At 39.6% G+C, this 23303-nt stretch overlaps 1 protein-coding gene across 2 annotated transcripts; it reads right to left on the bottom strand.

The window, feature by feature from the left end:
* Positions 1–1623: 1623 nt before the first annotated feature.
* ccnjl (cyclin J-like) lies at positions 1624–22737 on the bottom strand. Of its 2 annotated transcripts, none has more exons than XM_015004605.2 (6): positions 22447–22737; positions 21713–21820; positions 16725–16935; positions 7799–8098; positions 7531–7690; positions 1624–5778 (listed from the first exon to the last, which is right to left on the bottom strand). In XM_015004605.2, exons 2-6 carry the CDS (start codon positions 21788–21790, stop codon positions 5253–5255), a joined length of 1275 nt encoding a protein of 424 aa, XP_014860091.1. In that variant the 5' UTR covers positions 21791–21820; positions 22447–22737; the 3' UTR covers positions 1624–5252. The 2 variants fall into 2 exon arrangements, with proteins under 2 accessions (XP_014860091.1, XP_014860090.1); XM_015004604.2 differs by having other exon boundaries at positions 21713–21823.
* Positions 22738–23303: the final 566 nt, after the last annotated feature.

Here is a 23303-nt window from a genome sequence, read left to right on the forward strand (position 1 = left end):
CATCACTCTTCAAGAGACTTCAAGGAGTGTGGTTTGAAAAGACAAAGGCCTACAGTGGACAATAAACCTTTGGCAGAAATAAATTGGGGGAAAATCCATAAAAAGTGAACGAAAATCTTAGCTGCAGCAAAACTGTTGACAGTTTTGTGATATCTGCAGAAAGGGATGCAGCCACTGATCCTGCAGCATAACTAAACCAGTCTTTTATCTCTGATTTGAAAAAAATATATATATCTGTAATCATTTTCAGTATATAGGTGGTAAATTGAGTCATTTGTACTTGGTTGTAAACAAATACTTATCATGAGAACCCCACCCCCACATACTCACACTGGACTGTGTGATTTCATTCTGTGTCCGGTGTCGAGATGAAGGCAGTGAGGCCAGCATTGTATCAAAGCATAATGTCTCATGTGTAACAGAGTCTCCCATCACTGAGTGGGCCAAACACTTTGCAACACAGAAAGCTCTGACTGGACTGTGGAGGCGAGGTCCAGACCAAGCAGATCAGAGGCTAAATGATAGCTCTGTTAGACATCTGGTGAGTCTTAACATTTCACCCTGCAGAGTAAAACGAATAGGTTCAAAAGATTTGGTTCAGGTTTTGGGGGGCGAGGGGAGATGTATATTGGCATCACACCATTAGAGTGTTATAAATGCGTCAAATGTCAGAAGTTGCTTTCCAGTCTTACATAAAACCATGCTGCTGAGTAGAGTAGCTTTTATCCTGATATTTGATCAGAGATTTAGCCTTTCAAAATAAGAACCTACAGAAATGGTACAGAATTACACCATGTAATCCTTTATCAGCCATGCAACATGAGCATGGCTGATAAAGGAAGTATACAGATCTCAAAGAGTCTCAGAGAGCATCAAAGTTTGTGTGAGCTTCTTTGTCTGGGATGTCATATTTTTTTTTGCACCAAACATGTCACCTGTTCTGCTGTGCATTTTATAATAGGCTACAGAAATGATCTTCTTTTGTCATGTTTTTTTTTTTTTGTTTGTTTTTTCTGGCAAGCTTCAAAGTGACCTCTTTGCTTTCTCATAGAAAGCATGTTTCCTCACCTCGCATTTAAGTTAAGCACGTGCAGGATCTTTCTGGTTTGACTAATGTGAACTTTGACATAACCAGATGCGTTTCTAAATGCCATGCTGATAGTTTATCTTTGAAGACTTCTTTCAGCATCTTGCAGTCTGTTGTCAGGGTTCACTTACTTGGACAACCAGATACAAAGACACAAGAAAGAAGACTGGATTGCTAGAACAGTACACCAGACTATCAAAGAATAATAAGTACTGACCTGTTCACAAAAGGAAGGAGTACAATATAATAATAATAGTACCTAAAGTACCAAATAAGTTGTTTAAATATTTTTTAATCACATGGATTATCATTAGAGGCTGTTTTTTATGTTACAGTGTGAGAATATACTTCTGGAAATTATGGTTAAAAACGTTCAATTGTAAAGATTTATACACATCTACAGCATCCATGCCAACAAATGTTTTGACACACTAAATGCCTAAGCTAGACGTGACTAAATTAATTTAAAGTGAACGTTCTCGTTTCCGTGAATTTTTTATAGACCTCTTCACAGGACAGAAAACATGTCCCAGAAATCAACTCAAATGTGGGTTTATTTTGTCGTGGCACAATGATAAAACATTTTTTTTATCATTCAGTGTCAAATAAACCAAGACTACAAGTTGCTATAAGAAATTAAAAAAATAAATGCCTATGGTGTCATTTCATCACTATTTTCAAAGAACAGGTGTTGTCTGGTGAGGTGAGTGGCATCAGCACCGTTCATGGTTAGGACATGGAAAACAAAAACATTTAAAACTCAAAGCTCCAAGTATTCTGGAATACTTTTCACTTGTAGCATATAGCTGCAATATGCAACATATTCACTGTGTTCAGAGCCTAATGCCCTCTAGTGGAGATCAAGTCAAATTACACATTTAATTAGAAAAAAAAAAGAAATAAGTTAATAACGTTGAACCAGTGGTTTACATGAGTCAGTGATGGCTGTGGTCAGCAAAATCCCAAAGACAACTTATTGCACCTTTTGACACCTTAACAAGAAGTTGCAAACAGAAAACTAACAAAAAACCCCAACAAAAAAACGAACCTAATTCACACCAACAGCAGAAACAATAAAATTAAAACAAAATTCAAATAAATGGAATGTATAAAATATAACAAAATTGTACATAGAGGAAGAAAAATAGAGAACAGAGTATAAGTCATTTCAGACAAAGACATTAAAAGTAGTTTTCAGTGAATGGAAGAAGTCCACCAGGCTGTAACAGACCGACCAGTGAGCGCTGCAGCGACTGAACGCCTCACATAGGGAGAACTGTTTGCACACGTTCAGGGACTTGATGTAAAAGCACGGCCATGATGCCCAGTGTCCACAACAAACAAGATTATGGTTAACTTTAAAGCCAAAACATCAAACCCTCATTTTGAACATTTTAGTAGTTTAACTTTTTAGTGCCTGTAAAGCAAGCACACAGCAATCGTCCAAAATAAAACACACACAGTGGAACTAAATATCCAGGTTTGGTGCCAGTAACTGTGATTTTTACTTCTCTGCCTAGAATAGCAGACAACATAGAAAATTAACTTTAAGAGATACTGGAGTTTTTGTTTTATTTTAAGTGAAATTCTACAAAGTTATCAGTAGCCATTCCCTTATCTCTTGAAGAAAGAATGCACTCTCATTTATTTGTATTATTTGGTCATCCTATGTGGTGTATCTGCCTCATTTCTCCCTAAATACGTGTTGATGGAAACAAACACACAACTGACTGGTTCACTTTGTGCCCGTGTGTTGATGTGCAGCCGACTAAATCAATGTCACTTCATCCTGTTTTATTCATGTTTGTGTAGATCATCCACGCGACACATTACCCTCAATACGCCATCCCTGCTGTGAAATACGGCAGTGGCAGGATCATGCTGTGGGAATACATTTCTTAAGCTATGATTAATCTAAATTAGGTTATTGGTTGCTGATTAATGGTTTCTCAAAGTACCAAAAACATTGACAGTTCAACTTAAAGGAATAATCCAGGTTTTCTCGACTGAGGTTTAGTGTTTATCAGTATTAATTACTTTTCCTGTTGAAGATGATCTTGTATTACAGTGAGCTTCTAAAACAAGACAGTAATGGAAAGGCAACAGCTGCTGACCCTAGTTTTGAGTGATTTGTGTAATTTTAAAACACAAACAATTAGAGATGTCTATGGATTGCAACAATTTACTATTAAATATTAAACAGCAACACTATGAAAAGAGACCACTGATAAGTTTTTATAAGTCTGAATAGGCTGCCGTCAGTGCAACAGAATGAAAAACTGAATCGATGCCCTTTTGTAAATCTTGTAGTCTTTTGGATTTTATCCAGGGAGACTCAGAGTGAACTTACTGCTAATGAGATAAATTGATGCGCAATGCAACTTTGCAAAGCAAAAGTAAAAATTGTTAAATATTTGCTAAAAAGCTGTCAGCCTTCCATCGCGTTCTGGAGTTGCTCACTTTTCTATAACCTCAGCGACATGACATCTTTCTACTACAGGTAGGTAATTACTGATGATATATGCACATGATTTAATGTTTCTTTGGGTTGAATTTTCAGTATATTATAGGTTTCTGGACACTTCAATCAATCCATAATCGGGATCCTAATTTAGATCAAACAGAACTTTTAAACATGTGAAATACCAGCATGGTGACCTGTGGTCAACCCTTGTGATCAGCTCTGGGAAACTGGGAATGTGTTTACACTTTAACAGGAAGTGGAAGATGGAGGATTGCAGCTTTACAAATTTGGGAAGCAATTACAGATGACTGGCTGCAGATGTTCAAAAGTGAAACTAGCAACTATGAAACGGGGTCCTTTATGCAGCAAAATGCATTCAGCTAGTGAGACACACAGAGTATGATCCAGTGATAAGGGGGTGGGGGGGACACAGATGCTACATTAGCATCAACTTTAAAGCACAAAAAGCAGAGACAGAAAAGAAGGCAGCTTCAGCCTTAAAACCTGAGCCTGAACATACAGACAAAAAGAAAACTACACTACATGGTGGATTTCTAAGTTGGTATAAGAAGCTACACTACATCAAACAAAATGAGAGCATTAAAAATAAAGAATAAAAAGTTATAAATAAAAGCTATAACATGTTTCAATGGCATCATATTCAAGTAATCTTGATAAAGTCCCTGATAGTGGTTCATGTAAACATTGGAGTCATTAACACAGACAGAACCAGCAGTTCTTGAGAAGGCAGCAGCATTTCATATGTACAACACAACAAACCTGCACGTCATCTTCACCAGGCTGGTCCAGTCACATCAGTTTGTGTTTCAGAAATGAAAACGTCAGTATGAGAAAGCTTGTAGGAGAGCCACATTCACACCTGCATGGGTGAGGGCTCAATTTTGGGAGGAGGAGGAGGGGGAAGAAGAAAACCGAATACTGCTGGCCTGTTTGAGCCAATCGACGTCACCTGCTGTGCACAAAACAATGAGTTCATGGTCTCCTCTGGGGAATTCTCAGAGAAAAGCCTTTCAGCTCTTTACATCAAATGCTAGCTGATTTAGGAGGGAAAAAACAACCTGAAAGGCATTCATAACCTTTTTATGTTCTTCCAGTAAAGCAATAGGCCTCCATTTACTTCATTCTATCTTTAGTCTAACGTTGGCTTACATAAATATATAATCAGCCAGATTTCCTATGAAATGTGTTACATTTTTGGGATTAGAAGTAAAAAGAAAAAAAATGTTGAGCAGCAAGACGCATTTACCACAGATATGTTGTGTTCTGTGCACTTCTAAAATTGGCTCAGCTATCACACACACGACCGAGAGCAGGCACTGAATGAGGTGGGTGTTTGATCACACTGCTGCTTTCATCTCATTCACAGTGATGACAGTCTCATAATAACATACATTTATAAAGCCAGTTCAGATTATGGCAGAGAGATTTCTGCAGCGCCTCGGGGTTTAACTCGAGGCAGAGGGGCTTTCGTCACGTCAGCGTGATGACTTCCACCGGGTCTGTCTTGCCTTTGGCCCTCTGCTTGCGCTTGAGCCGTCTATGCGAGAGCGGCGGGGAAGCTGGGGTGGCTAGAGGTGTTGCCGTGCCAACGGAGAGGGAGAGGAGGTCTGTGAATGGATATTTTGGGGTGGGGAGGTGGGACGGAAGCATTGCGGTGGACTCCCTCTCCGTCTCCTGGCGTCACCTGTCGAAGCAGCCGGCTGTGAAGGTGTGGTGCGTGCCCAGGTAGCCCCCGCTGTAGGCCATGCTCAGGCAGTGTCGTGGTTCTCCAGTGAGGGCCATCTGCACAGAGATGGGGCTCTGAAGAGGCAGTGCACGGGCCCCGGGCTGGAGACCCGAGGTCAGGCCTGGGTAGGAGGGGAACGCTCCTCCTGCAGTTATGGAGGGCGCCCCCGTTAGCAAGCCCATCCTGTGGCTCTGAAGGAAATCCTGAGACATGTTCACCACGGGGCCCAAAGCCTGAGAGTCAGCAAGTGCTTGGAGCTGGGACAGAGAGGGGGAATGCTGAGAGAGGTGTGTGAAGCTGTCGGGCTGGAAAAGCAACTGTGGTGTGGAGGAGGTGGAGGAAGAGGAGGAGGAGGCCGGTCTCTGGATGGCAGATACCGGTGAGAGGTGGGAAGTCTGCGGCTGTGACTGCAGAGAGGAGGGCCGGTGGGGAGGGGTGGATTTGGTTTTATTGGCCTCCTTCACATCGTTGTCATGAGCCCTGTCATTAGCACAACAAACAGGAAAATAAGTTTCAGCTTAGAGAGTCTGTCAACGATTAAATGCAAGGAAATTCAAATTCATAAAAGTCTGTTTAACCTATCAAAAGCACATTAACAATTATTCATATATATATATATATATATATAAATAAATATAAAAGAGCAACACAAAGTGGTGCATGAAAGTGAATTAGATGCAAAATGGTACACAGGATATACACTTTTTCCCACCCAAATAAAAATCTGAAAACTAGAAAGATACAAGAAATGTTATACATCCAGTAGCCCATAAAACATCGACACAAAAAACCCATCCATGGATCCATTCGATGTTTGAATAATTTATGCTAAGTAGCCTATAAGAACATCAAAATCTATTTTGACATTCAATGTCAAAATAGATTTTAAAATCCTCTGTTAACCAGTAACTTAGTATAATAGCTTGGTTGAATGAATGAGTTCAACTGTGGTGTGTATTTGATTTCAACCCCTTTTACTCTGGTACAATAAATAAAATCTAATACACCAAATGACATCCAATTAGTGCAAACAGTATGTGATTTAATCTCAGTATAAATCCAACAGGTTCTCTGAAGACTTCAGTTTATAGAAAACAAAAAAAAAAGAAAAAGGAAAAGCCTCCACATAGCATAATGCTAACAAAAAGCATCATAAATACCAGCACACGGGTTAGGGATGTTGTGGAGAAGTTTAGCTTGGTTACAACACAACATTTCACTAAGCACATTTTAGTTCAATATTTAAATATGGAAAGAGTGGCAGAACTGTAAAAGTAAAAATATTTGACCATCCACCCAAACTGACAGGCCAAGCAGGAACAGCAGCATTATTCAGAGGAGCAGCCAAGAGGCCCAGGGTGACTCTGGAGGAGCTGCAGAGATCCACAGCTAAGGTGGGACAATCTGTAAACAGGAGAACTAATATCTATGATAATCTAACCTTTATCAAGGAGCAGTAAGAGGAAGAATATCATTGTAAGAAAACTAGAAGTTTTGTTTGACGTTTTCCACAAGTCAGGTGGCGGAAATAACCAGGATGTGGACGCAGGACCTCTGGTGTGATGAGACCAAACTGAACTTTTTGCTAACAAGCACACCACCCTAAACACACCATTCCCATAGTAAAACATACAGTGAGCATTATGCTATGTGGAGGCTTTTCTTCAGCACTGTCAGCAAAGAGTTGATGGATCCTCAATACAGGGCAGAGTTTATCTTCCAGCAGGACAAAAATCCTAGACACGTAGTCTGAGCTACATGGGAAAGTTTAGGAATAAAGTATTTTAATGTGTTGCAATGGTCCAGTCAAAGTCCAGATCTAAGCTCCATTGTGTTCTGCTGCTGTTCAAAAACATTCTCCTTCCAGTCTGACTGAGCTCGAGTTATTTTACAAAGAGAGACAGACAGGAATTTCCATCTCCTTCAAATATCAGTGACAAAATGTGACATAGTTCAAAGGGTAGGAGCATTTCTGCAGTGCTCTGTATTTACACAAATCTATTCAACTTGCTGAGAATTAGTTGTGCAACTTATTTTATCAAACTTTAAAACAAATCTGAGACTGTGCTACAACTGGACATGTTCTCCTGGCTACACAAAGACAAATTTTAAATCAACACCTATGACAAAAGAAAATAAACAATCTCTCTCAACATGCTGTCACACGTCTGAAAATCAAATACCTTGTATTTGATTTTATTTTACTGATGTGTGTGCCTGTGTGTCTCTTACAGCAGCATTAGCTCAATGCACGGGGTGAGGTGTTCCCAGGAGTACCCGGTTAGCAGATGGAGAGAAGTTGTCCAGCTCGGGGAAATCTGAAGGCAAACGCGAGACGCTGCAACGCAGGCAGCAGCGACCTGAGAGGGTCGAAAATTCAGGAAGGCGTGATCTACAAGGGGAAAAAAAAAAAAAAAAAAAAAACATCAAACTTTTAAATCAAGCTTCAAGAATCAGAAATTTAACTTTGAGATTTAACCCCTTTTCCTCTTGAACTCACCCTGCAGTGAAACCTCCAGGAAGTAGTGAGTGTATTTGTCCATAAAAGCTTTAGTCTTGGACATGGAGGACAGCGGCCAGCCGTTGTAGAGGTCGCCCTCCTGCACCGCGGCGTGGAGGTAGTAGTCGATAAAGTGTGCGGGCGTGGGCATGCACAGGTTCCAGCCGAAGGTCTCCAGCAGCAGCAGCTCCATTTTGATCAGATCCCTCTTGTCAAGAACGAGGTTTAGGCTGCACATAAACCCCAGAGAGTTCAGCTGCTCCAGCTTAGGGACCCGGTCCTCCTTCTCTTCAAATTTACCTGGAAAAACGAAAAAATAAAAACTGTCCATTCAACCACATACTATTCAACTTCTAAAAAAGGCATTTATGGATATTAGCTGCACTTCTTTTAAGCATTAAGAATAGAGCAGAAATTCTAAAGTTTTTTAGATGGTGGTTTTTAATCTCTTGAGCATCAGTGGAAAGAAAATCACTCAAAATTATAACAATGAAATGAATAAACACAAAATGATAAAGCAGAATAAAACAATAGTAAATGCAGGTTTCAAAAGAAAATTATTAAAATTTCAGATGAGCGCACATTTTGTCTTATTTTTCTTAATTCAAGAAATAAAGAAAAGACTTAGTAATTTAGTATTACTATTAGATCAGTACAACATTAGAAAATTATGAGGTGGCAATATTATGCTTACATAATGTGATGAAAATATTATTACAACCCTAACAACTCTGTCTTTGACCTTTAGCTTTCTGAGAATCAGCAGCTACATCTAGTCTGGGTATAAACAGCAGCACAACTCCATCCAGAAGCCTGGAGAAAATATTTGCCAAAAATAATCATGGAAAACCTCAGCCTTTAGGTTAAAAAAAAAAAAAAGAATGACAAAGAATTAGTTTCTATCCAGTGAGAAGATCTAACATTTTCTGCAGATCCTCACAGTCATAAGAGCAATGTCACTTTAGTCGGCCCCCTCCCAATTTGAAGACGTACTCTTTTCCATAGCAACAGCCCCGAGGCCTCAGGGGTCCATGTGGCCAATGAAGAGGGTTGTTCCTGCCTTTAATCCAAAGCTCTGAGAGGCCTCCACTCCAAAAATTAGGAATGAGGGCGAGGAGGGTGTCAGGTTACTGTGATACAGCTCAGTATTCAAACCGCACACAGTAAATGCAGTCAAGACTTTACACGAATCTGAGTAGATCCTCAAAAATCAAAGTAAAACTTTCTCTCAAATGAACGTGGGAAATGTAAAGATTTTCTCATTTTTATTAAAAATGTGACGAAGACACAAAAACACTCTTATAAACACATTACTACCGACAATAACTACTCCAGAGAGTTTCTTATAAAGAGATTCACAATGTCTGACAAACACTATAAACGTTCTGGTTGCTGCTGATTACTATAATACAGTCAAATGCTTAGAGGTGTAAAGATTTGCAAAAGCCAATTACCGTTCTTAAGAGTACACGGAAATGGCCAAACTATACCCTCGCTACTTATACCGACAAAAATAAACACACTTATGTTGAAGCAAGCTGCTCAAGCGCCACTCCACGGATGTATTAAGAGGTAGTAGGTTTTATATGCGCCTGTAAGGATTAAAAAGTTGCGTTTCATGCTGGGAACAACAAAACCCTCTGTGGAGTTAATCTACAGATCTAAAACCATGGCAACCAAACACTGAAAATAGGGGTGTTTACTGACATTACTGAGCCACAGTTGTCCGACATGCTGTAGACCTCAATGATCCCTTTATCCCCATGTCTAGAGGAGCATCTTCCTACACAGTGTAAGTTTTATCACCAAAGTTGCGACCCATCATTAAACAGGGCAGGAGGGAGGACGCGTGAAGGAGGGGATCCGCAGCCCAACATGGAGGGAGGTGGGAGTAGTGTGTAATTAGCAGAGAGGCAGTAATGGCGTTTCTCCAGCAGAACAGGAAGCACCAGAAACAGAGCTGTTTACAGCCACCAGGACTGGTTCCATGTCTCAGTGCACACTTGCCACATTCTCTCACCCTCATGTCCTTCAAATCAGGTCACCGTCTGCCGCTGGATGGCAATGTCCACAAAAACCAGCCGTAAAAAGCCGTCGGGACCTCCGTCTATCGAGCCTCTTTGAAGTCGAGGGACATAATGCAACCGGTCTCCTTCATTGTGCTCACAGTTATGACTGGTTTATAGAACAACATGCAATTTAAATTCAAAGATTAATTTGATATATTGCACATCTGAAATTGGAACCGGAGATGGTCCAGCTGTGAGGAGCCAGTGTGGATCACTACACCATCCTAACACCTTACAATTCTTATTTTTATTTGAAAATATTTAACAGTTGATCCTCTTTTTAAAAACTATTAGCATAGATTACAGATCTAAAACAGATTACAGTTTTCTGGCCAGTCGCCAATTATGACCTGCCGATTCTGTTTTTGGCCGATACCAATTTTTTTTTATCTGAAATGTTGCGAGTTGGTAGAGTTGATGTCAGTAGAATGATTATTTTGTTTGCGAACATGCAGACATGACCTGGTGGGTCAAGCCTCCCTAACAGAGCAATAGAGGACCGTCTCTGACTTTTAGATCTTTGCTGAGGTAGACAGGATCAGTGAATAATAACAGCTTGACATTTAAGTATCGGCTGACCACTGATTTCCCAAAATTAAGGAAATTGTCTGGCCGATTTATCAGTGCATCCCTAATAAGCATATATCAAACTGAATAACCTTGATCCAGAGTCAAATTAAGCTTAACCATCACTGAGAAATGTATTTCTAATTATACATACAGCACAGACAAATTTCTGTTTTTGGTGCACATAACAGTAAACACTACCAGTATTATGCCATTTAACAATATATCAAACATGACTTTGTGATGTGCGTTTTATTTCCATCACCCTTTAGCACTAAACCTAGCCCAGCAGAGCCCCCATTAGTTCTCTGTTGTCAGTCTCAATCCTGGAAGAGACGGTGCATTCTTCTCTTGTGAGTTCAACTCACCTGGAATGCAGGCAGCAAACTGATCCTATCTCATCCCAGCAAGCAGAAAAAGACAGGCGATCAGCAAAAAACCAAGTCCTTTTCATCTCTAGAAGCTACTTTGCCATAAGCAGCCAACACAAGTAATCCATCACTTGTCACATCACCTACAGGTGATGGGGACGGTGAGTCAACAGAGAGAGCTCAGAGGTTAAGGGTTAGGAAAAGGTAAGACCGGGATGCAGAGGCTTGTCCCAGGAGGGCTGCTTGGGGGAAAGGTCAAGGTGGAAATGGGCTGCAACTGATAAGAGTTTAATGGGAAACCTGAGAGATGCGTTCTCAGACAGGCTAGACTTTATACCGCCCAATGATCCCAAAATAGCTAATTAAAGTGTTTTAATACCAAGATAGTCTGTTGGACTCTGCTCAACAGACCAGAAAATTACAAAAAAAAAAAAAAAAAAAAATCACACCTTCATTTACTTTCACACAGCAAACCAAAGCACCAGGAAAAAGAGATTGCCCAGCTGCAGCAGCTACTTGTTTGGGACGGCATCACCAACAGAAAGCAGACATTTGAGGTAGGGGCATGAAGAAGAAGAAGACGACAACCACTCTGTTCAGTCAGCTTGTTTGCAACAAAAACAAACAATAGAGCAACAGCAGATTAAAGCAAACCAAAGGTTTATGTCTTTACTTTCATCATCTAATCTACTTGCTTTTTCCACAAGCTGCTGCCTCATAAGTGAGGTTAGCCAGCTTGTTAGCCTGTGCATGTGATATTTGCAGCTGGTTCACTTCCTCTCTTTAGTTTGCTGGTTAGTCCGTTTGCATTTCAGCAGTTTGTGAATTGCAGCAGAGTTGATTTGGAACCAAGCTCTCACCAAACAAAGCACTCTATCCAAGGAAACAAACTCTGCTTCATTTAAAGGAAACCAAACAGCTCCTGTGTGACAGTGTCTAGGCTTAAAAAAGACGAATGCAAACAAACATCAGCCTTTTTTAGGATAAAAGCATCAGTAAATGTTGTTGTATTTGAACTAGCAGCTTTAAAAGAAAATAGTTGGAGAAATCTCAATTTGCTTTCTCATTTTTCACAGATTAAAAACTAATGGGCAACACTTTAGACACAGCATCAGTGTTAATTTGCCCCCCAAAAAATGAACAAATATCTAGCAATGTACCAAAACTAAAAAACAAATAGAAATAAATAGAACACGATGTAGAGATATGTTATTTTATATTTTCTTGTTAATGTAGAAGAAGGTAAAGATAAATATCTCTGACATACCAAAATATCCGACAAACTGTTTCTTTAGATTTTCTTCCAATTTTACCGGACTTGGATCACTTCTTCTTCTCCTCCTTAACCATTTTCATTGGTTGCTTTATCTTTCACTGTGAGTCTGTCACAGCTCCGTCACATAATCTCCTTGTTGCCACCCCTGGTCCTGGGGGCTCCGACAATGTAGACCCAAGCTGACCTCTGACCGAAAAAGCTGAATGCTTGGGTGACCATAGAGAATTGCGGAAACCTCTGTTCTATGCATATGTGTGTCACAGTGTTGGGTGGGATTCAATGAGCCGGGAACACCCTGAATCCAACTTGGCAGCGGCATTTACTATTCTACTTTATAAATCAGGATTGCAAGACAGCTCTTAGGGCGTTTTCACCCCAGATAGACCAGTAGACTCGGTTCGATGTGGGACTAAACTTGTAACATTTGTTACATTTTTAGTTGGTGAGGTTTGCTTTCACACTGCAGTGTGTGAAACGATCCAAACCCTTTGAGAACCCTGCATACCCCATCACCTGAACCAAGAACTAATGAAAGAAACGTCCTTCTTCACAAAATATAAACAAAAATTTAGTTTTTTCTATAGTCTAGTAGTGGCAGAATTTCTCTTTTGTCTTTGGCAAAAGACTGTGAGTCATTTGCCCTGCTGCTATTAGACACTCGCGTTTGTTTTTGCTGTATTTACCCAGAGTGCCCTGCGCTACAGACTACTTCCCACTTTCAGTCTCCGGTCTGCTAGGCATTCATGTGTGAATTCGAACCACACTAGAGTTCACTTCAACTGAACCGAGACCTAGGTTTGTAGGCGGACCAGAGTTTGCTTTTGATTCGCATCAGAGTTCAATTGCGCATTCACACCTTCCCACACGAACCGGACTTTCTAGGCAAACTAACTAAACAGGACTGGTGTGAATGTACTCTAAATCAAGAGATTACACCTCATAGTATTTATCTTCTAATCAGTCTGCGTATTATACAGGTTTTTTTTAATGCAAGAGCCCTGCATGTGAACAGCTTAGCTTTGAGAAGTGATCTCTCTGTTATTCTACATTTCAGGGCGCCCTGTTGGGTGGTTCAGTTCTAACATGTTCCACCTCCTCTCCCACCCGCGCTGCCTCCATATACCCTGCTTAACATCAGCAGCCATCCTACCTTTGAAGTGCCGCTCCGTTCACCTCCCACACCCCAGGGGCTGTGGGGTTACTTTTACTTGGCGCCCTGTCCCAGGACTGACTCTCAATGCCGGACCCTGACAAGGTGAGAGGAGCGAGTAGGAAGCAGAGCCGGGAGCAGAAAGGTAAAACAACACTGCTTTAAAATAGCCATTTGGCTCTTTGTGTTGGGGAAACTCAAATATTCTCTGTAGGTTTATCATGTAGTCGTCATGACGACCCACATCCTCTTATAGTTGCTTGGCTCATGGTGAACCCTGCTCCATGCACATACACACAACAGCCTCCACGCCTCAGAGTGTGCTCCCCTTCCCCCCTCTGTGGGAAGGCTCTGGCGGGCCGGCCGACTCGCATTGACTGGCTTTTGTTTGAGGCCTGACTCGGAGAGCATATGGCAGGTCCCCTCAGCACACAGCCCGTCCCCACCCCCGGGCTCCGAGGCCCGTGCTCTCGCTCTCTGTGGTCAACATGAGTGAGCCTCATGTGCTCAGTCATTTCAGCAGGATGTTCTTTATTGTTCTTGTTGTTTTTACCCCCCCACCCCCAAAATACAAGTGACTTAATCGCATTTATTCAATGAAACGCATTAAAAATACAATAAATCCAGACAAGATTATTTATCTGGCATAAACAGATAATGACATGTTATAAGCTCAAAACAGAAAATACAACATTCTTGTTCTGGCTGACAAACACACATTAATGATGTCATCAATGTGAAACAAACAGCTGCAGTATGCAAAGCTGTTACTCCGTGGACTCAAACCTGCCAGCAAGACTGATGTGATCCCTCCAGGACTTCAGGGAATGTAGCACAAAGGAAACTTTGTGGTTCTGGGATGACGGGATCGGCCCAGGACTGCGGTTTTTCTGATTAATTGGGCTCTCAAAGCTAAGCGGCATCTCTAAATAAGTGGCTGACAGTCAATAACACTCAGTACTAAAAGGGTTTTTAAAAATGGACCATAGTCTACCTCTTGCAAAAGGAAGAGAAGCTCATCTTTGGGCAAACACACACACACATACACACACACACACACACGGGCCTACAAAAAAACACATACAATAGAGTAACAGGATTAGGCAGTGACTGCTGAGAGGCACAAAAGAGGTATAGATTAATTAACCAAGTGCAGAAGGCAGGAAAGTTAAAAGAAAGACAATTGTGCATGCAAAGGGAAGCAGTGAGACCCCGGCAGGTTGTTCAATAACTAGGCCAGATTCCAAAGCACCTCAAGACAGATAAAAACCTAAGTCAACTGTGAATCAAACAGCCTTTCAAGCCTTCATCAATCATGACAGAGACTCCCCCGAGTGCTGGAGGAGCACAGGAGAACAGAGAGCCACGGCAAATTAAAGCTATGATCAGAAGACTCAATACGAAATCAGATTAATCTATTAGAGATTCATAAAACAAAACTCCACTCGGGTCTGGATGTCACTTCCTTTACCTGACTAAGTGAACAAACTCTAAAATCTATTATTAGCCTCTCATCTGATTGTTTTTAAATAAATAAAAAAAAAACTCAAGTCTCACATCTCACCACAGATACTTGAGCCTGATTGAAGATGGTCTGTTTCAAATCCACTCGCACACACCAAGCCCTCCCAAGTGAACAAGCTCTTTTCCAGACTCCCATTCTGACAGCATCATTAGTCTAATTATCCATGATGCCAAGGGCTGCATTAATGCATGAAAAAGCTCACAGTCTGCTAATCACCAGACAGACATTGAGACAGTAATAACCACCAAGCAACCTGCACCGTGCAGCAGTGGGGGAAGAATGATTAACACACCTGCTTCAGCACAAAACAAAAAGAAACACCAAGATTTCACAGCAGAAGAGGCAAACTGGCAACAACTCGTGTTCAGAAATAATCTTAGCTCTAAAAGAGATTTGGCCAGAAAAACAATTGTAAAAAAAAAATCTAACTTGGTGACAACTGATGTAAGCTACGAGTTTGCTCTCTCAAACGAAGGATTTTTCAGTTTTTATTTTGAGTTTTGAGACAAAAATTTCATTTAAAAGTGCTTTATTTTTTCATCCTTTCCATAGACGGGTGATGCCTTTTCTATAAGCTGCCACAAGGGGGACATTAACACATACCAGGATGATAAAGGTGTTACAGCAACACCTTCATCTTCTCTGTTTTACAATTTTGACGAATACCATTAAATATGTTGTGGAACATATTGGATTAGGAAATAATGGAAATCCCTTAATGAATGTTGGAGTTGATTTAACTCTGCAAGAAATAAACTAAGACAAACAAACTAAAGTACTATCAACTCTAATTATAGCTGTTTGCTGCAGAGCTGTGTAACAGACTCATCTGACCCACATAGTAAATGAGGTCACCCTCTAGTTTCTATACAAATACACAACAGGCTAATTGTTTTACAAGCCACATCAATACAAGCTAAATATTTCCTGTATTTGCTATTAGATGTACATTAATATTAACAGATCATCACAACAGAGGTGTTAACAGAAGACAGGAAGTGCTAAGAGTTGAGAAGATTTGCAAGAGTCACAAATTTAGTGCAGAAATTAAAAAAGAAAATCATAGTTTCAAAGTTGGTTTTTAAACCAGTGAAAGTTACTTTGAAGAAACCAAAATCTATACTGAGCTATCTAATAATTAGTGTTGATAATATATGTATAGATAGATAAGTGACACTTAATTTAGTAATCAAGACTTTGTTTTGGTTCAAAGAATTTAAATGCAACTTGCTTCCAAACTTTTGGTCTGTAGTGTAAATAATAGAAAAATGTTTAGACTCAGTCTAAATACATAAATCAATTCATGGCATAACCTAACTTCAATATTAAATTATAATCTTGGTCTATGTGTAGATACTTGTGTCTCATAGTATGGAGCATTTACTGTGTGTAAACATTCAACGACGAGAGATAACTCAAACTTTCGGCAAAAAAAAAAAATACATTCATCTGAAACAATGCTACTTCAAGAAGAGTTTGATTTTCAGCTCATTCAATTGTTTTTTTAATACAGTAATAAATCATATTTTGCCACAAAAACCTCTCGCAGGTTCACCTCTAGAACCACCCTGGAAACATCTACCAATCCAAATCCACATTTAGATTTAAAAGTTGTCACGCAAACTTCAGTCAAAATGGATACTCTTCTCTTTAACTCGCACTTCGGACTAGAAAGTGAAGGTGGGGTGAAAGAATACAATCTCTAGGGTGTTGCTTAAATTAACCATTTTTCAGGAAGTGCTTTATCTTGTGCCATGCTGCAGAAACCACAGAAGCTTTAAGACAAAGAGATCTACCTGAAGCTGTTGTTTGTTTAAAGAAAGGATTCTTTCCAAGATAAGTTTACCTATATTCAAAACCATCGACAACAAACAAGATTATTTCATAAAGAAAAAAAAGAAAAAACGCAAACCAAAATAAACCAAACATTTTTTTAAACGCAAGATTAATTCTCCTTTCTGAACTTACTAGCTAGCAGCAGACAAGAGAGGGCGATGATGTAGAGCTGTTTCACAGCGACATCGTAGTGGTCCATGAACAAGTCGAGCAAGTAGACGGCCAGGTGCCGTGCCGTGGGACACAGCTGGTACCGATTGCTCAGAATGGCCAACAAGTCTGCAAAGTAGCGTCGCATGCCGATCTGCGGAGAGTTGGCCCGGTAGACGGGCAACTTCAGCTCCTGGAGAGGGAAAAGAAAGATGAGCAGAGTTGAAAACGACAGGGGGTGATAAGAGCAGGGTGGGCAGGAAGCGGCGTTGGAGAAATGTGGGGGATGAGGATGGTATGCATGATAATAGTGATCCTTCACATCTCCAGTTGATGGGGTTTAACTGCTCACAAGTGACCTGAAAAGACTGATATATAGAGAAAGTTTCCACTTAAGAGAGCAAATTCTTCAGCATGATTCAGCCTTTAGCTCAGTTTTACTGAATTCACCGTTGTTGCAGAAAACTGAAGCTAATTTGGATCATTGCAGGGGGCTATGAACAATGAGCCGAGGGTTTGTAAGTGTGCAGTTTGAGGAGGGGAGGGTCTTCCTCCAGCAGAGTTCAGCAGCAGATAGGATTAGGTTTCACCCCTAACACATCTCCTATTCATGTTCAATTAGCTGCATGTGTTTCAAAGTGGAAAGAAGACACTCTGGGGTATTAGAATGGAATCGGCCGAGGGTATCTTTCTGAATCGGCTTCAAAAAACTAGAACGAGAAAAAAAAAAGGCTCTGGTTTTTGCTTCAGAAGCCAAAAACATTTAGAACAGCATGTACACAGCAGCGATTTTCTGGTTTTAAAACAAACATGTTGGAATATTTCTAAAAGTGTTGCACGCTCTGGAAATAGAAGCTAGCACAAGATATAATGGGTTGGATTAGAAAATGCCAACAGGTAAATTAGAGTCTACACAGTCCGTAAAAAGCACCAAAGCTAAAAGTGAAAGACAAAAATATTCCTTTTATCGTTATCGAGTTGCAATTTCTCAGCAAGCCGGTGATGTAAAACTTTCAAAATCTGTCTGCAGATTATCAGCAATGACTAATCTTAATGATTCATCTAAAATCCAGACAGTTTTTTTTCCCTTGACCAGCAATTTGCATATCAATGTTTTTTTATTACTAAATACATAAAAACTAAAAACACAAGACTTTGCGTATGAATGCATCAACCTTTTGTTGAGTTTTAAAACAGTAATTATCACACCTCAAGCAAAATCAGCATGAACCAGCCTGGTCGGTTCGTCTGTATCTGGGTCATTGAAGGCAGAGGCCAGTAAAATGTGGGGCCATTAGACTCTAAAAGGTGGCTTTTCTTCCTATAATTACTCCAATGAATGCTGCGGGTTGGAAATACAAAAGCTCAGGAAACAGCTGGTAGATTTTTCTATATAGAAAATATCTGCTTGTTGGAGCCGATCCAAGTTTTCGGATAAGCTCTCAGGAAAACATGTTTACAGTCAATAGAATTTGCTGCGAGGGCAAAACTGCCAACATGGTCAGAGTTACACAAACTGTCAAGTACTTATTTTGAGCACAACTAAAAAAAAAAACCTGTGATGCTCAGACTGACACTTCAATGGAATCCAAAAATAAACAGTCCCCCCCTCCACCCCACATCAATGTATAGCAGCAGCAGCACCGCCCCCAGACCTTCAAACTCCCATATCAACCGATCCTCCCAAAATTCTCCTCCCCTCCCACTGCCTCTGGTCCATCTGTCTGTCTAGGGGTGCAAGGGCAGCAGGAGGAGGGGAGGGAGGGGGGGCAGAGGGGAATGGAGTGGTTGGAGGGAGGAGGCTGCTGCAGTCTGGAGGGCTGGGGAGGTGGTGGCGGGGTCTGCATGGAGCAGAGAAGTGCCTTTGTGGGGGGAATCGCACCGTAATTAAGGATTCCACAGCTGCCTGCTGATTTGCATGTCTGATAATTTGCCACATGCTACACAGCACTGCTATCTCCCACATCAGGGCATTATCACTGCAGCAGAAGTCGTTAAGGCTGGATGAGACGGTGGGGGTGCGGGCGCCGTGCAGGAGATCTGAGCGCCGTATGAGGCTCTGATAATGATTCCACCAGTCTCTCCCACTACACAACAATTTCTACTCATCGCGAGGTGTTTTTTTTTTTTTAAAGCCTTAACATTTATTAGGGTTAAAATACAATTAATTCTAAAAAAAATTGCATTTGTTGCTTAAATAAAACTCCTTTAATGAAACTGATAGGTGGAAATGTTTAAAATGAATAACATTAGCGTTTTCTATTGACTGTAGCTTCAGTATCATTTCAGTAATAAGCAAACTTGTTTTGCAGTAAATCCTCTAAAATCTTAAAACATTTTACACATGCTACTTCTGGCTGAAAATGTTTCAATGTCATCCCATTTGTGCTCCGTCACTGCCTAAGAACGTCCAACAGGTTATGAATGCTACTTTATCTGATTTCTCTCATGTGGTGGAACAGCAAAACACGTCAACTCAAATGCCAAAACTAAAAGAGATCAACGGATAAACCTTTCAGAAAATACTCCAACTCCTTCAGTGCTTCAAGGCATCGTACACTGCTAAATCAAAAGGTATTTGTACCTCGGGAAAATCCCTGTACGGAGAATCCTTACTGCTGAGTGAAACGCAAACTGCTCTGTAATGATGTATTCACAGGTTATGCGTCACGCTTTGCTTGATCCTCAGTTTACAACAAAGGTATTATACTACAAGGTACACCACAACGTTCTGAGACGATTGTTTAAGATGCAATCGGAAATATAGACTTAGGGCAACCAAGACCGAGCCGAAGGCTGACAGTAACGCTCTCTCATTATAGTAAATGGAAAAAATGTGGGTGTTCAGCCTGTTTCCACATCGGTGCAGATTCTCGCTCTCATGCTGGGTTTTTCTGAGTCAGATAATGTCCAGCTTGAGAAAGGTGAGTCAAACATTACCTAAAAGTGACTCAGAAACATCTGGTTAGGAATCCAAAATGCCACAGAGTTCACTCGACTCATGAATGCAGTTAAAGGCAGATGAAGACACCTGATCCCATTGTATCTTCACCACCACAGGGGTCCTGAGCTGAAAAATACCAGTCAAGTCACAAATGTCTCAATTAAAGTGACACACAGAAGGAGAGGCATGATGGTGCCTCGAGGATAATTAACACATTCTTAATTAGTGAACCTTAATTTGTGAATGCAGTTAAATTTAACTCAAGATTAAAAAGGCAACAGAGCTATAAATAGTTTTTGTATTCTATGTATACTTTGAAGAATATCAACAACTTCTTCAGTTCTTATGAGACTCTCTGATAAAACATGTAATATTTAGTTTTTAAAAAGCTGCTAATATAATAATATGCCAACAGCAACAATTATTTTTCAGAAAGTTTATAGTTGCCCAAGCAGCAACATCAAACTAAAATCTTTACCAACATCAGGTATGTAATTGCTAGGTGATTAAACTAATGACTGCACCATTCTCTCAAAAACACCTTCTTAGTTGTCACTGTAAGCAACATTTCAAGAATTGCTGATGGTAATGTAAATATACTTAGAATATATTTTATTATTAATTTTCCTCGGATTTCGGTTAGCAACATAGCAAGGACTTCTGCTCTGACAAACCCAAGGCTTATTTACCTGAAGACAAGGAGTCTATTTTTATGAGGCAAATACTTAGATAATCTTTTGAAGCAGTTGTATGATAAAAACAGTCAGATTTGATATGTGAACACATGTTTAATTAGACTGCATAAGGTCCAGAGTCCATCATATAGTTTACTTTAAAAAAAAGCAAAATAAAAGTCTTCTGCAGTACTATTTAAGTGAGAAAATGTTAATTTATATGAGGTTATATTACTTCATTTATTCTAATCCCTATAAAGCGGAAATTATTTATCAAAGACTTCAGATATATATATTTTTTTTTTTATTTTTTTTTTTTTAAATAAGTTGTTTTAGTGATTTTGGAAATGTCCTTGGACACTAAAAAAACTAAATCTTGGTGTTAGTTGAAAAGCAATTTTACTGGTTTTTCACATGATTATTTTTTTCCCCATACAATTCTTTTGAAAATGTTTCTACATTCATAACACAGCACAGCTTCCCTTCATCTTTGTTGCGGATGAGAGAAAACCACATTTTGAAATATTTTTACGAGAACTTTTCAAAAACATTCTATAAAATCAAGGCTGTCCACACATGTAACAAGAAAAACGTCCTTACTTCAAGCTAAAAGGGAGTAATTATAGATACGTCACCATCAATGAGTCTGCTGCCGACATTTTTGTTCCGGTTGCTGGATTTTTTGAGTTTGCTACTGGCTGCACCATCCCATTAAACACTAGTCATTCACAATTGTGGGTCGTAGTTTCGAAAATTCCTTTTTTGATAATGCACATAACCAGAATTCAGTTTCTTATTGCTTTTTTCAGTTCCTTCCCTTTACTTATAGGATATGGTTGGTCTGAATAATCTCAGCTACTTTTATGCCAAAAATTAACAGGCCGGTATCCACGTCAAATGAGAAGTGAATTTTTGACCCTTTTTCCAAACACATTAATAAATGTCAAGATCCTTAATTTTCAAAATATTTATAGAGCCTTTAGGTTTATTTCAAATTTTTACCACAAGGTCTTTCAATCCACAATGTTCTCCACTGCTGTTTTTATTGTTAAAAATATATTCCAGCCAATTAATCAAATATTCTCTGAATGTTTCATGGCAATATCTTAAATACTGTAAAGGTTAAGCTAATTTTTTGATAAATATGTTCATTCCAATCAACTTTTCACAGATTTCGATTTGAATTGAGAGACTTGAATTACAATAGAATTTTAGATGATAAAATGCTTAACCCTCTAAAAGTTTAAACCTACATACATGATTTTAAATCATTTGAAATGTCGTTGCATGTTCTTCCTGATGAAACCTTTTAGAAAATTTGGCCAACAAATACATTTTAGAGGCTAACTCACCTTAATGCGTAAGGACTGATGGATGTCTGAAGCTAGCTGTCCTTTCCACCACTGCAGCTCCCTCTCCATCCTTCCCATTCAGAGGAGGCGTCCACAGTCAAGTTTTACCTGCTGAGACGGATGTTTCCAAAACGGGACATATTTAAGATACCTCAAAGAGCACATTTATGTGATTATGGCTTTAACATTTACAGATTTAATGGAGCTTTACATGAATTATACTTGACAGAAGGACAAGTTGAAGTTCCTCTGTAAATGTTTTAATTACAGAACAATCAATGGTTAATTTGCCCAGACTTGTGATTAAATGTGTTAATTGTATGTGTTTGGAAAAATACCTCAGCTTGGACAACGTTGTAGCTAATTAAACAACAGTAATCCGTTTGCTAACACAGGCCATCTTCTCTGCTCGGGAATTTAAATGGCTCATTTAAATGCCCGCTCAGCCACGCTGCAGGTCACATTTTTCACAAAATATTTCGGATATCCGTCTTTTGGCAAGTTCTTATACAAGTCAGAAAATAAGTAAGAAATTCAACAAATTAGTCACTAAAACATCACCACGACGAGGGACTAACATGCCTACCGAGCTCTGATATTCTCCACTAGTGTGAAACAAAAACAGAGCATGAACACTAAAAACTGACGCTTCTTCTCAAACTAACGTCGCTTTTCCTATAAAACAATAATATAGCTAACTTTTCATAGCAGTGGTTATTACATGTGCCACTCACCGCTCCGTTGGGAATGCCCCCCAGACCCTCTTTGTCTCAGTCCGACATCCTGAATGAGAGAACTCCTCCGAGGCTCAACTTTTAAACAGACCTCTCTCTGACGCCGAAAACAAAAACTTCAAATGCGCTGGAGAGCTCATCAAACAGCCGCCACCGAGAAAAATCCCACCGAAGGCCCTTCGGTTTAACCACTTTTCCCCCCCAACAGTTCACACTTTTTCCAGCCACAATCAGCTCCGCCGTTTTCTCTCCGGTGCCTCGGCTCTAACAAAGTAGCCTCTTCGGCTGCGCCAGCTGCTGCTGCTGGGCTCGTGCGCCTCACGCTTGGTCCCTCCTACACATAAGCATGGGAGTTGTAGTTTTTACCAGGTCACTATAAAAACTACAACTAGCAAAATTTGCTACAATCCAATGAAAATGATAGCTACTTGTATACAAATATAAATGTGTGACGATTTTAGTAAAACTCTAAGAAGTATCCAAAAACACAAAATTATCCACAATTATGCAAATATGAAAACATACTAAATGCATAATGAAATCTCGAAATAATCACTTTAGTTGAAATTAATTGTAAGGTAAAATCGTAGATTATTTATATCATGATCAATGCGCTACAAGAAAGAGGTCCTAAAGTGCACTAGCTCAAGAAATAAATAGCAAAAATAAAAATTAAAAATATTAATATCTAATGACTCCTTAAAATAAAATAAAATAAAAAAATAAAAAAACAAACAAGTACAAAATGTGTATTACATTAAAATAATAATGATTTAATTATTATTTTTACTAGATCTATAAATTATGAAAAATTATACTCCCTTCTTATATATTTATTTTATGCTTTTGATCTACAA

The sequence above is a fragment of the Poecilia mexicana genome, unplaced genomic scaffold (genome assembly GCF_051168715.1).
Source record: "Poecilia mexicana isolate PSO_F unplaced genomic scaffold, ASM5116871v1 scaffold_10, whole genome shotgun sequence".
In the NCBI taxonomy this organism is placed as follows: domain Eukaryota; kingdom Metazoa; phylum Chordata; class Actinopteri; order Cyprinodontiformes; family Poeciliidae; genus Poecilia; species Poecilia mexicana.

Bases quoted from the DNA above. Each gene is read 5' to 3' on its own strand.
- ccnjl (XM_015004605.2), bottom strand. From the start codon at position 21,790: ATGGGAAGGATGGAGAGGGAGCTGCAGTGGTGGAAAGGACAGCTAGCT. The intron at 16,936-21,712 runs GTGAGTTAGCCT...TTCCCTCTCCAG, and splicing joins ATCAGTCCTTACGCATTAAG to GAGCTGAAGTTGCCCGTCTA. The intron at 7,691-7,798 runs GTGAGTTCAAGA...TTCCCCTTGTAG, and splicing joins CCTGGAGGTTTCACTGCAGG to ATCACGCCTTCCTGAATTTT.